Consider the following 12,982-nt stretch of genomic DNA (forward strand, 5'->3'; position numbering starts at 1 on the left):
CCAAAGTGCCCCCAGAAAGCCCTCAGAGGGCCCCAGAAGGCCTCCTTTTAGGACCCCCAAAGAGCCATGTTAGGGCTTCTAAAGTGCCTCTAAAGCCCCCAAGGGGCCCCCAGACAGCCTATGTTGTCTAATACCTATTTTCAAGTCTTATATAAGTATATATACTAGCTAGTTGCATATATATCTGCTTTTACAGCAAAAGGGGCCCCTAATATTGGGGTCTTGCCCCTATGTAGGTGCTCCTGTGGGGGCCCCCTGACCTGGGGGGCCCCCAGTGGCGCTAAACCCTCAGGGGCAGCCCGGGGGCCCCTGGGCTGCAGCGCTTTGCGGGCTTCTGGCTTTGCTGCTGCTGCTGCTGCTTGCTGCGCTGCTCTTGCTGGGCTGCGCTGAGAGGCCCTGGGCAGCAGAAAGAGCTGCAGCGGAAGCTGATGGCGAGTGGAAGTAATTCAAGGCTTCTAGCCCAAAAAGAGGGCCCGGCGCCCCTAGCCAGCTGAGGCAACACATTAAAAAATAAAAATAGTCAAGGGAAATATATTTTCGTGGAAACAAGTGCTCAACATCTCTATCTTGGCCTCAGGGGGCCCCGGGGGGCCCCTCGGGGGCCCCCCAGGGGCCCCCAATCGTCTGTTGATGTGTTTTGGACCTTTTGTGTCCACTTGGGATTTACGTATTTATTATTTCTTATTTTTTCTGCTTTTTGATCTCCGCTTTAGCGTCTCGTGGCGGGCCGTGCTCCCCCAGGCCGTGCAGCGGCGGCTCCAGCGACAGCTGTTGCTTCTGCTGCTGCTGCTGCTGCTGCTGCTGCTGCTTTGCTTCAAACGCAGAGACATAAGACGCACGAGGCTGGGGGCTCTCAAACAAATGCAGTGAAGTCTTTGGGGCCGCCAGCTGGGGCCAGGGAGGGGTTTACAGGGGGCGCTAGCGAGTGGGCCCCACCACCCCAGCAGTTCGGCGCAGCAGCAGCAGCAGCAGCAGCAACACAAGCAGCAGCGGCAGCAGCAGTAGGCTGCTGGATGTGCTGCAGTCAACTGTTCGCGTTTTGCTGCGATGAATATCCAAACAAAGGGGCCCCTCGATGGGGGGCCCCAAGCAGCAGAGCCGCCGGGGCCCCCAGAGCCCCTCGGTGCACCCCTGCCTGCAGCAGCAGCAGCAGCAGACGTAGAAGCAACTGCAGTACGAGAAGAGGCTGCAGCAAGAGTAGGAGGGGCATCGCCGGCAGCGGCAGCAGCGACAGCAGCGGCAGCTACAGCAGCAGCTACAGCAGCAGCAGCAGCAGCAGCAGCAGCAGCAGCAGCAAATGGGACTCGGCCCCTCTCGCGCAGCTGCTGCCTCTTTATCCGGGAAACCCTCTGTCGCATGCAGAAAGCAGCGCCAGGCGGCCGCAGGGGGAAGCCAATAAGGGAAGCAGCAGCAGCAGCAGACGCTGCCTTAGTAGACCTACTGGAGCAGCAGCAGCAGCAGCAGCAGCCTGTAGAGGCCGCAGCAGTAGTTGATGGCGGGTGTCGTGAGAATGGTGCAGCAGCAGCATCTGCTGCGACAGCAGCACCTGCTGCAGCTGCTGCTGCTGCTGCTGCTGCTGCTGCTGCTGCAGGTGCTGCAGTACTAGTGCCTGCGTCTTCGCCTTTCTTTCCTTTTCTTTTATATACTTTCAAATTGTGTCTCTCTGGAGACCAGCCGAAGCTGCAGCTGCTGGCGCTCGAGGCAGCCAATCTGCTGCTGTCTCTGGGTGCTCTACCCTCAGCAGCAGCAGCAGCAGCAGCAGCAGCAGCAAGTGCACAGCCAGCAAGCAAGCAGCAGCAGACGGGGCACAGCCGGCCCCAGCAAGTGCCCGTTGCGGGTGAGGTGCAGCAGCAGCAGCAGCAGCAGCAGCAGCAGCAGCAGGCTGGCGTGTCTCCGGTTGCAGCCTCGCCAGAAGCAGCAACGCCTACAAGCCCAACAGCAGCAGCAGCAGCAGCAGCAGCAGCGGCGGAGGTGGAAGGCACTGTGGAGTATTTGACGGAGGCCATAGGGCACTTAGCAGCAGCAGCAGCAGCAGAAGACCCCGTGCTGCTGCAAGTAGTGCGGTGTCTGCTCACAGCCTTAACAGCAGCAGGGGCCCCCCTGCATGGGGGGCCCCTCTTGGGGGCCCTTTCATCTCTATTTGCTGTTTGTGTCACAGCAGCAGCAGATGACATAGCCAGAGCTTCTCATGCTGCGCTGCTTCAGGCCCTGGATGCTGCTGTCCACAGAGCTGCTGCTGCTGCTGCTGCTGCTGTTGGGCGTGCGGGGGCACGTGCAGCGGCAGCAGCACCAGCGGAAGCAGCAGCAGCTGGGCATAAGAGACAGGAAGCTGCAGCTGCAGCGGCTGCTGCAGTAGAAGAGGCTGCAGCAGCAGCAGCCGCAGCAGCAGCTGCCGAAGGCGCGGCGAGCCCGCAGCCAGCAGCAGAAGCAGGAGCTGCTGCCAGCGCTGCTGCTGCTGCAGCAAATCCGCGCAGAATCACTGCAGCAGCTTTGAATGGGCCTCCAGCTGATGCTGCTGCTTCGGGGGCCGAAGAAGCAGCAGCAGCAGTGAATGAGCCGCAGGAGGCAGCACACGCAGCAGCTGCTGCTGCAGCACCAGATGCAGCAAAAGCAGCAGCAGCTGCTGCTGCTACTGCAGCGGAGCATTCTGATGCAGAAGTAGCAGCGATGCTCGCGGCGAGCGCAGTAGTGGACAGACCAGCAGGTGCAGCAGCAGCAGCAGCAGCAGCAGCAGATTCAGCAGCAGCAGCAGCAGATTCAGCAGCAGCAGCAGCAGCAGACTCGGAGAAACTGTCTTTTGTGTCAAGGGTTAACTTGCCAGCAGAAGCGGAAGCGGACGGGATTGCAGCAGCAACAGATGCCACAGCAGCAACAACAGCAACAGCAGCAGAAACACCGCAGGCGTTGCAGTCGCCGGCAGCAGCAGCGTCGGCAAGAGCCGCAACAGCATCAGCAGCCGCGTCAGCAGCAGCTGCGGCTGCAGCAGCTGCAGCAGCAGAAGCAACTGCTGCAGCAGCAGCTGCTGCTGCTACTTCTCCCCTAGCTGCCGAAACGCCTGCGAGCGAGCTTTCAGCAGTTGACAGCGGGCGGCAGCCTACCTGCAGCAACAGCAGCAGCAGAAACAGCAGCAGCCGCAGCCGCCGCCACCACAGCAGCAGCAGCAGCAGCAGCAGCAGCAAGCTTTCCTACCGGCCGGTGCTGCTGGAAGTGAGAGATCTGCTGCTGACGCTGCAGGCCCTTTGCCGCATTGCAGATGGCGAGGGGCCCCTCAGGGGGCCCCCCAGGGGGCCCCCTCACGACAGCAGTTTGGAAGGGGCCCTTGGGGCCTCAAGAAGCAGACGCAGCAAACGCCTGGCCCTGGAAATGATTCTTGCTGTTGCCCAGGTAACAGGTGCTGCTGCTGCTGCTGCTGCTGTTGCTGCTGCTGTTGCTGCTGCTGTTGCTGTGGCGGCGGCTGCCGCCGTTGTTCGCGCTACCGTTGGTGCTGGCAGCGTTTCCAGTGACATCAGAGCTGTTGCTGCTGCTGCTGCATGCGAAGCCTAGATTGCTGCTGCTGCTGCTGCTGCTGTCGCTAAGACTAGCAGTGCTGCTGCTGCGGCTGCATTATGTGTTTAACTCGCCGCGGCCGCGGGCTTTGTGCCCCAACCCTCGTCCTGCTGCTGCTGCTGCTGCTGCTGCTGCAGAGCTTGCCTAAGGCGTTGTGGGGAGACCCATCTCTCGTGCTGCTGCTGCGGCAGCAGCTACTGCCTGCACTTGGCCGTAGCCTGCAGGACGCAGCCCTGTGTCGGATGGGTCTGGAGATTATGCTGCGAGTTGCAGAAACAGCTGAGGTTCGTTGCTGCTGGCAGCCGTAGGGCTGCTGCTGTTGCTGCTGCTTCTGCTGCTGGAGCGGCTATTTTCTTTGCCTCTGCTGCCTTGCTGCTGTTGTTGCTGCTGCTGGTACGGCAGTAGCTTTCGCCCGAGTACAGTTCTGTTGCGTTTACATTTCAGCCCTCCCTTTCAGACAAAGGCTTGCATAGTGCTGCAGGGAGCAGCAGCAGCAAGCCCTGTTGCCAGCTTCCTTTGCTGCTGCTGTTGCAGCAGCACTTTCGTCTACTTACGGCCAAGGGAGGTCCGCTTTTGCTGCGCAGTCGCTTCTCATTTGCTGCTGTTGTGCTGCTGCTGTTTGCTGCAGGGGCCGCTGCTAGTAGATGTGAGTATGTTTGTGGGAGAGATGGTGGCGCCGCTGCTGCAGGCAGCGCAGCCGCACCCGCAGCAGCTGCAGCAGCAGCAGCAGCAGTCCGTGTCGCAGCAGCTGGCCGCGCTGGCCTTTCTTGCGCGGCTCTTTCGCGCTGTGCCTCTGCTGCTGCCGCTTTTATTTGCTGCTTTCGATTTGGCCTACGAGGGCGAAGACGTGCTGCTGCAGGTTGTACAGACACTGCAGCGCCACGCTGCAGCAGGTGGGTCGCCTTCTCTTCTGAGTCTTTTTCATTCTTAGTTTAATTCAAATAAATTCTTTTTAGCTTCCTCCTTGCCTTGCTGCTTCCTTGAGTTGCTTCTCGTGGCTGCTGCTCAGAGCCTGTCTTGCTGCTGCTGCGTTGCGCGCTTCTGCTGCAATGCCGCAGGGGACGCAGGAGCCGCGCCAGGCCTGCAGCAGCAGCAGCAGCGGGAGTTGCGTGCTGCAGCAGTTGCTGCACTATCTTCCTTAGCTGTGGCACTCAAAGACTGCAGGCGAGGGCGGCCAGGCAAAAGCAAAGAAAGCCCCAAAAGCCACCCACAAGAGCAGCAGCAGCAGCAAACGAATCTGCATGCAAGTGGAGGCAGCAAACTCTCCCTGGAGTCTTCGTTCTCCCCAGAGACGCCCACCACGCTCGGCGCAGAAGAGCAGCAGCAGCAGCAGCAACAACAACAGCAGCAGCAACAGCAGCAGCAGAAGCAGCAGCAGCAAGAGCAGCAGGGTGAGGTCCAAGATGGGCGGAGCGAACAGCAGGCAGAGGCTGCAGCTCTCACTAATTCTCTGGGCAGCAACAGCAGCCCGACAAGCAGCAGCAGCAGCAGCAGCAGCAACAGGCACCTGGCAGAGGAGGTGCGGCGGCGCCGCGAGTGGAAGCGCCGGCTGTATGCTGCCGTCGAAAGCTTCAACAGAAAACCCTCAGAAGGGCTGCAGCAGCTGCTGCAGCTGAAGGGTTTGCCGGTGAGGCTGTATGTACACCGCAGCAGCAGCAGCGGGCGCGGCAGCAGCTGCGTCCCTCATTTGCTTCACTAATCTTCCATCATTTGTTTCTGCACACCGCTGCCTGCTGCGCCGCCACTTGCTGCTGCTGCTGCTGGCTTTGGATTTGCTGCAGGACTCGCCGGAGGCAGCGGCGCTGCTGCTGCTGCAGCAGCGGGGCCTCAGTAAAGCTGCTGTGGGCGAATTGCTGGGGGGAGACTCAGAAGCCTCCAGGGCTTTGCTGTCAGCTTTTCTGCAGCGTTTGAGTTTTGCTGTACGTACACTGCGTGTTTATGTGCAATCATTTGGCCGAGGATGTTTAGTTTGTGTTTTATTTGTGTTTTTAGTGGCTAATTTGTTTCAGAATTCATTTATGTGTTCCCTTTTTGCTGCCTGTGCCCTTAAATGCCAGCCCTGTGCTGCTGTTGCTGCTGCTGCTGCTGCTGCTGCCCCCGCAGGGCCGCCCCATTGATGAAGCCCTTCGCCTTTTTTTGTCTCTCTTCCGGCTGCCTGGGGAGGCGCAGAAGATCGACCGCATACTTGAGCGTTTTGCTGAGCGCTACTTTCAAGACAACAGTAGCGACGGCAGCAGCAGCAGCAGCAGCAGCAGCCAAAGCAGCAGCCAAAGCAGCAGCGGCAGCGGCCCCAGTGCTGAAGGAGAGGCGCGCACCGGCAGCAGCGACACTGCCGGAGATCCCAAAGGGGCTCTTTCGCGCAAGCTCAGCAGCAGCAGCAGCCAGCAGCAACTGCAGCAGCAGCAGCAGCAGCCTGCGGACGCGGACGAGCTGAGTGTGCGTAGCTACAAGCTGCCGTCTGCAGACTGCTGCTACATTTTGTCTTTTTCGCTGATTATGCTGCACACGGACTTGCACTCGAAAGAAGTGAAGCCGAGCCGGAAAATGACAAAAATGGAATTTGTCAAAAACAACAGAGGCATCAACGAAGGCAAAGATTTGCCCCAGCCCTTTCTGGAGGCCCTTTACAACAGAGTGGCTAAGGAAGAGTGGGTACTGCCTGACCAGAGCACGGGGGGCCCCCTGCAGCAGACGCGGGGGGCCCCCCTAGGGCGGGCCTTTCAAGGGGCGGTGAAGCCCTGGGGGGCCCCCCTGGGGTCCCGGGGCCCCCGCTGGCTCGTGGGTGCGCACCGGGCGGAACTGCAGCAGTTGCGACAGCAGCAGCAGCAGCGGCAGCAGCAGCGGCAGCTGCAGCTGAGCAGCAGAGTCCTGTACGAGGACGAGCTGGGCGAGCTGGTGCACTTCATGCTGGACGCTGTGGGGCAGCTTGTGCTGCAGGGACTTGCTGCTGTGGTGGGGGACTTGGGGGCCCCCGAGGCAGCAGCAGAAAGCGCAGTGGAGGGCCTGGGGGCCCTCTTGACACTTTGCTGCAGCGAAGGGCAAGGGGGCACAAGGGACGAAACAGCTGCGACTTTGCGCACGCTGTCGCAGCTGCACCGGGCGGGACAGCAGCTGCTGCAGCGCAGGCACGTTGTGGCGGCGCAGCAGCTGCTGCAGGCAGCAGCAGAAGAAGGGGACCAGCTTGAAGCTGCTTGGATCCACGTGCTGCTGCTGCTGTCGCAGCTCGACTTCCTGCAGACAGCCCACTGCCAGGCGATGAAGGCTGCGGACTCAGCGGTGAGAGAAGAGAGGCGGCAAAGGGTGAATGCCCACAAGAGCGCGTCAGCAGCAGCAGCAGCAGCAGCAACAGCAGCAGCAGCAACCGCAGCTGCCGCGGCCGTGGCAGCTCCCTTCCTCGTGGACGCAGCCAAACCCCATGTCCAGCCGCCGCAGCAGCAGCAGCAAGCTCTAGAGGGCGCAGAAAGCTCTTGGGTGCTTGTGTCTTCGCCTGCTGCTGAGGGGGCCCCCAACCTGGCTCGGGGGGGGGGCCCCTTCACGGTCCTAGGCCCCATGAAGGAGAATGCGCTGTTTGAGAACATGTGCCTGATAGAAAGTTGTTTGGATTTGTCTTGTGTCGATTTGCTGTTTTATTCTTCGGTTCACCTCAGCGACTCGGCCTTTGTGCGGTTCGTGACGGCGCTGCAGCAAGTCTCGTTGCTGGAGCTGCAGCAGCAGCAGCAGCAGCCGCCGCAGCAGCAGCAGCCGCGACTGTTCGGCCTTCAGAAACTAGTGGAGACAGCGGACTACAACATTGGTCGGGTCCATCTAATTTGGGGTTTGCTGCAGCAGCACTTCGTCGCTGCTGCGCTGCATGCGGCCCTGCCGGTGCGCCTCTGCGCCCTAGACGCGCTGCGTCAGCTAGCCAGTAAGCAGCTGACCCAGCAGCAGCAGCAGCAGCAGCAGCAGGGAGGGGGGCGCATGCTGCACTTCGAGGAGCAGCTAATGGTCCCCTTCTTGACAGTTGCTTCTGACCCTCACACCCAAGATGCTGTGCGGGAATATATTCTTCACATTTTGAAGCATCTCGTGGAAGCAAATGGAACTCAAATCCGTTTTGGCTGGAGGTCCATACTTTTGTGTCTGCACTGCGCCGCTGTAGACATCCTCAGCAAGGCGCCTGCTGCTGCTGCTGCAGCTGCTGCTGCTGCTGCGGCGGCCGCCGCCGCACCCGCGGCGGCGCCGCTAGCAGCAGCAGCATCCCCAGTGGTAGCAGCAGGCGCGCACTTTAGCCCGCACCCGACAGCAGCAACAGCAGCGGCAGGAGCAGCAGCCGTCGCCGCGGCCGCTGCTACGACAGCGCCGGGCGCTGCAGCAGCAGCAGCAGCAGCAGAAGCAGCAGGGTCAGCGGAGCAGCTGCGGAAGCGGCTGCTGCTGGTCTTTGACATTTTAGATGAAGTGCTCAGTCGGCATGTCTATTCTCTTGGAGCTGCAAATATCTCTCAAGCAACTTCTTCTCTCTCCCTCATTGCTGCAAACCCTCTTGACCCGCAGCTGGCCGTAAAAGCAGTGCAGGCGCTGGAGGCCACAGCTACTACCATAGTCCAGCTGGCGGACAAGCAGCAGAAGCAGCAGCTCCCGCAGAAGCAGCAGCAGCAGCAGCAGCCTCTCCAGCAAACGGAAACCTGGGCAGAAACAGAAGCAGCAGCTGCAACTGTAGACGGAACGGCTGCAGACGGCTTTGCTACAGAGGCAGAAGTGCCCGTCGGCGCTTCGCCCCCTTCGGCGCTGCGCGGATCTGCTCTTGATGCTGCAGCAGCAGCAACAGCGACAGCAGCAGCAGCAGCAGGAACAGCAGAGGAGAGGACGTCTGCCGGTGCTGCGCTGAGCTTCCCCTCTTTCTTAGCCATCTTGCTGGCCCTGGGGCAGCTTGCGTGCCGACCTGGTGGCGCGAGAGGCCGCACAGCCGCAGCAGCTGCAGCAGCAGCAGCTGCGCCTGCTGCTGCAGCGGCAGCACGTGGAACAACGGAGGGGCCTGCTGACCCTTCAGCCGTTGGCGGGGGGTTTCCTGCCCCTGCGTCAGCTGGGCAGCCACACACAGGATCAGCAGCAGCCGGAGCAGCAGCAGCGGCAGAAGCAGCAAGTAGGAGCTTGTCTGTGGACGATGGGGCCCTTGACGGACTTTTGGGGCTTGGCGCATGCGGTTTTGCTGGGCCAAGGGAAGCGGCGCTTGCTGCTTTATTCCGCCTGCTGCAGCAGCACGGGGGCCGTCTTGTGGCTGCCTCTCCAGAAGCAACTGCAGCAGCAGCACCATCACCGGCAAGGGGTGGTCCGGAGGCCCCAAGCCAGCAGCAGCGGCAACAGCAGCAGCAGCAGCAGCAACAGCAAGCGGGTCTCTATCCCCCACAAGAGTTGTGGCAAATAGTGTTGAAGGGCGTTTTGTCTCCTGTTTTTGAGGACCTCTTCTTCGACCTTCACGGCTGCGGGGCCCGCAGATCTAAACAACAGCGGCAGCAACAGCAACAGCAGCAGCAGCAGCCGCAACAGCTGCTGCAACAGGACAAGCAGGAGCAGCCTCAGCGGCTTACGAACGTAACAGCTGCCTCGCTGTTTGTGGTCCGCAGAGAAACAGAGAACAACGATCGGGAAATCAGCGGCAGCAGCACGAACACGGGCGGCGGCAGCTTCAGCAGCAACAGCAGCAGCAGCAGCAGCATCAGGTCTGGCAGCAAAGAAGATCAGCTCCGGCTCAACACCGAAGAAGAAACGCTGTGTTGGTTTGCCATTCGAGCCCTGGGCCGTCTGGTGTACGTACACTTCAAGCAACTGCGGCATTTGCTCAGACCCTTCGTCGCTCTCATGGTGCGGCATTTCAACTGCAGTGTATATACAGGTCGCCTGCAAGGTCTCTAGATGCATAACTATAATACATTTGTGCATATATTGTACAATATATATAATATTTATGATATCTATAATATGGTCTTGCAAGGTCTCTAGATGCATAACTATAATATGTATATGCATAATAGTCTATAATATATAGTATTTATAATATTTGTGAGTCAAGTATGTATTTACTGCATATTTACGTCCTGTACGTACGCAGCTGGTGAACTGCACAGCCGTTGTAGAAGCCGCAGTTTCGTGTTGAATTATTTCTGAAGGCAAAAATTTTAAAGGTTTTAGGGGGACTGCTCTGCTTTGTAGATTTGTTCACTTGAGCTTCTGCCCAGAAAAGTGTTGTGCCTTAAAGTTGTTTATATCTTTAGATGCCGAATTTGCATCACAATACGTGGAGGCCTATAGTAAGCCAGTTTATTATATATGTGCCAATCACAATTTGTGTCTAGATGTGATTTATGTATGTTTGTATATATATACTTGAATGGTATAAGCTTTTATAGTTTATATTCATGTAGAAAGTCAGCTACATCTACATCTATAGGTGCTGCAGCTGCTGTTGCCGTTGCTGCTGCGGTCGTCGTTGCCGCTACTGCATTGCTGCTGCTGCTGTCTCGTTGCTGCTGCAGCTAGGAGGGCTTAGCGACCCTCCTACGGAGTGTGGGGCCCGTCTCAGCGTGGAGGGGCTTCGCCGGCTGCTGCAGTCTTTGAAGCAGTACCTGCAGCAGCCAGAGGCAGCAGCAGAATGGCTGGCTGTTGCCGGTGCCGTAGCAGTGAGTTCCACCCCTTTCCCTGGGCCTACTGGTGCACCCGCAGCAGCGCCAGCAGCAACTGCTGCTGCTGCTGCTGCTTCGCCAGCAACTCTATGCACGCACATCTGGCAGCTCTTGCACGCGTTTCTTTGCGCATTAGATCTTCTTTTGTCTTTGCTGTTGTTGCTGCTGCTGTCTTCTCTTTTGCCCGTAGGACGCCTTCAGCCATTCAGCCCCGCGGGCTCTTCTGGCGAGAGCGGCTGTGACGACCCAGGCCCTTCGTCTGTCATTTGGTCTCTACTTTTCTTCAATTGAGACCCAAGATATAGGCCCCAGCGCGGTAGCCGCTGCTGAAGCGGCTCAGCAACAGCAGCAGCAAAAGCAACGGCAGGGAGAGCAGCAGCAGCAGCAGCAGCAGCAGCGGCATCTGCAGCAAAGACACCAGCAGCAGCCGCAGCAGCGCCTGCCGCAACAGCAACAGCAAAGAAAGCAGCACCGGCAACGGGATGACTCCCCAGAGTCTTCGTTTGGCCACCCGCTTGACTGGTTATTGCAGGAGGGTCTCCGCAGCAGCACCAGCAAAATGCCAGCAGGCACGGGGCCCCTGCCTGCTGAAGACCGGCAGCTGCTGCTGCGCTGTCTGCCAGAGTCCATCTGCAGCAGCAGCAGCAGCAGCAACCGGACCCCGACGGCCGTTGGCGGCCACCTGATGGCGTCGCTCAGGCTTCCCTTTGATCCCCAGGATGTCGCAGCAAGATGTGTAGCACAACTGCTGCTGATAGACTTGCTGAGGGTAAGCGAAGCACTTACAGTAGCAGCAGCGGCAGCAGCAATGGTACCAGCAGCAGAGGCAGCGACCACAAGAGGAGCAGCAGCATTAGCTGCTCTTTTTGTATTTGTTTTTTCAGAAAGAGTTCATTGGGAATCTTCTGCCAGTGGGGGCCCTCCGGCTTCTAGTCTGCTGTTTGGAGGCCTCATTTATTTTCGCTTACTTGTATAATCAGCAAGTGGGGCAGTTGACTTTGCATTTGCTGCACCTGCTGCTGCTCTTGCTCTTGCTGCTGCTAGACGCTTCCCTGAACTCACAGCGTTGCTGCTGCTGCTGGAAACCTGCTGCTTCTATATGCCGCTCGTGGCGTTAAGCTGCTGCTCACTATATCTTCTGCGGTGGTGCTGCTGCCCTTTTTGCTGCTGCTCGTGCTGCTGCTTTTGCTGCTGCAGGTTTCGTTGCGGCTGTGGCTGCAAAGGTGCGGCTTCATGGCAGGGCTCAAGCAGCTCCCCGGGCTGCTGAAGCAGCACCGTGAGGCAGCTGCTGCAGCTGCTGCTCTGATGCTGTCGGCTCTCAGCGAAACGTCAAACCCACAGAAACAGCAGCAGGAAGATGCTGCAGCTGTTGCAGTTTCAGAGCTGGCAGCAGCAGCAGCGCCAGCTGCAGCTGCTCCTATTGAAGACCTAACGGCTTTCGCCCTGCCCCGATACCTGCGTTTTTGTCGCTGGCACATTGTTCAATTTCTCTGGAAGGAGGAGCAGCTGCAGCGGCTCTTGGAGCAGCAACAGCACCAACAGCAGCAGCAAACAATAGTGGCGAAGGAGGGATTCGCGCACGACCCGCCGAAGGCCATTCAACAGGCAGAGCTGGTAAGTGGCTCTTTCTCGCCGGTGCATTGCCGCTACTGTTGCTGCTGGTGCCGCTGCTGCTGCTGCACATCGTTTAAAGGCTGCTGCTGTTAGAGTAGCCTCGCTCATTATGATTGGCGGCGGTGGGATGTCCGCCGGCGTCTCAGGCGGAAGTGAGTCGCGAGCTGACGGGTCTGTCAGTGCTGATCTCCTCCTCAGTCCTTCAAGGCCTCAGCGACTTGCCAGGCAACATGTAGGCCTTAGCAGCTGCGGCTGCTGTTGCTCTTGATCGTGCTGCTGCTGCTGCTAAAGCTGATGCTCTTGCCGCTCGTGTCGCTGCGGCCGCTGTGGCAACATGTGTCTTCCTTTCTATTTGACCGGGTCTTCCGGATGCTGCGACTCTGCTGCAAGAGTTGTTATTGGTGCTGTAGTTTCTATCACAAACGTTGTTGCTGTTGCCTCAACCGCTGTTGCTGTACTATCTTTGTAGTATGTGTTGCAGCTGAGGTAGTTAATTGATTTCGTGACTTCCCTGCAGGCGTTTCTCCTGTTAGGATCTAGTGAGGGATCCAGGAGTTTCTCGTTTGATCATAAATGTGCTTTGCTGCTGTGCTGTTGCTGCGTTCTCAGGGCTGCCTCGAACGCTTCACTCGTTCTGGGCCTTGTTTTAGAGCTGACTGCTGCATCGTCGCCGGTAAGTTGATGTCGCTGCTGCTGGAGTACAGCAGTTGCTATGACTTTTGCAGCTGCCGCTGGCCCTTTGCTGCTGCTGCAGCGTCTGCTGCTATTGATGTGTAGCTGCTGCCATTTCTGGCACACAGGTCTTGCTATTGCTGCGCGATGAAAGTACCTGTGGTTCCCGTTGCGAGCTTAACGAGGCTGCATATCTTTATTTTCAGGTGTGCAGGCAGCACCAGGATAGTGTGTTTCTTGCGTGGGGTTGCTCAGGAAATGCGCAATGAAGCCCGAAAGGCGATGCAGCGGCTCCTCACCCGCGTCCTCCCGGGGCGCTTCTGCGCCTTGCAGCTGCTGCCTCCCCTGCTGCCCGCGCATCCCGAGGCAGCTGCAGACCAGAAGACGACCAAGGCATCGCAAGGACCACAGTGACAGCAGCAGCAGCAGAAAGAGCAGCAGCATTAGTGGGTGCTGCATCAACGGCGCCGCATATTCTCGTAGTTTCGTGTATT

General features: G+C 58.8%; 1 protein-coding gene across 1 annotated transcript; it reads left to right on the forward strand.

Moving 5' to 3' along the window:
- Positions 1-1,047: 1,047 nt before the first annotated feature.
- Positions 1,048-12,902, forward strand: ENH_00063890 (sec7 domain-containing protein, putative; the record flags this gene model as incomplete). Its single annotated transcript, XM_013577223.1, has 13 exons — positions 1,048-3,384; positions 3,684-3,830; positions 4,175-4,439; positions 4,605-5,173; positions 5,328-5,465; positions 5,650-9,384; positions 10,056-10,199; positions 10,393-10,971; positions 11,087-11,185; positions 11,400-11,816; positions 11,963-12,048; positions 12,426-12,489; positions 12,744-12,902. 13 exons carry the CDS (start codon positions 1,048-1,050, stop codon positions 12,900-12,902), a joined length of 8,739 nt encoding a protein of 2,912 aa, XP_013432677.1.
- Between the last annotated feature and the right edge of the window lie 80 nt (positions 12,903-12,982).

Source organism: Eimeria necatrix, genomic scaffold (genome assembly GCF_000499385.1).
Source record: "Eimeria necatrix Houghton genomic scaffold, Enh_scaff57, whole genome shotgun sequence".
NCBI lineage: Eukaryota > Apicomplexa > Conoidasida > Eucoccidiorida > Eimeriidae > Eimeria > Eimeria necatrix.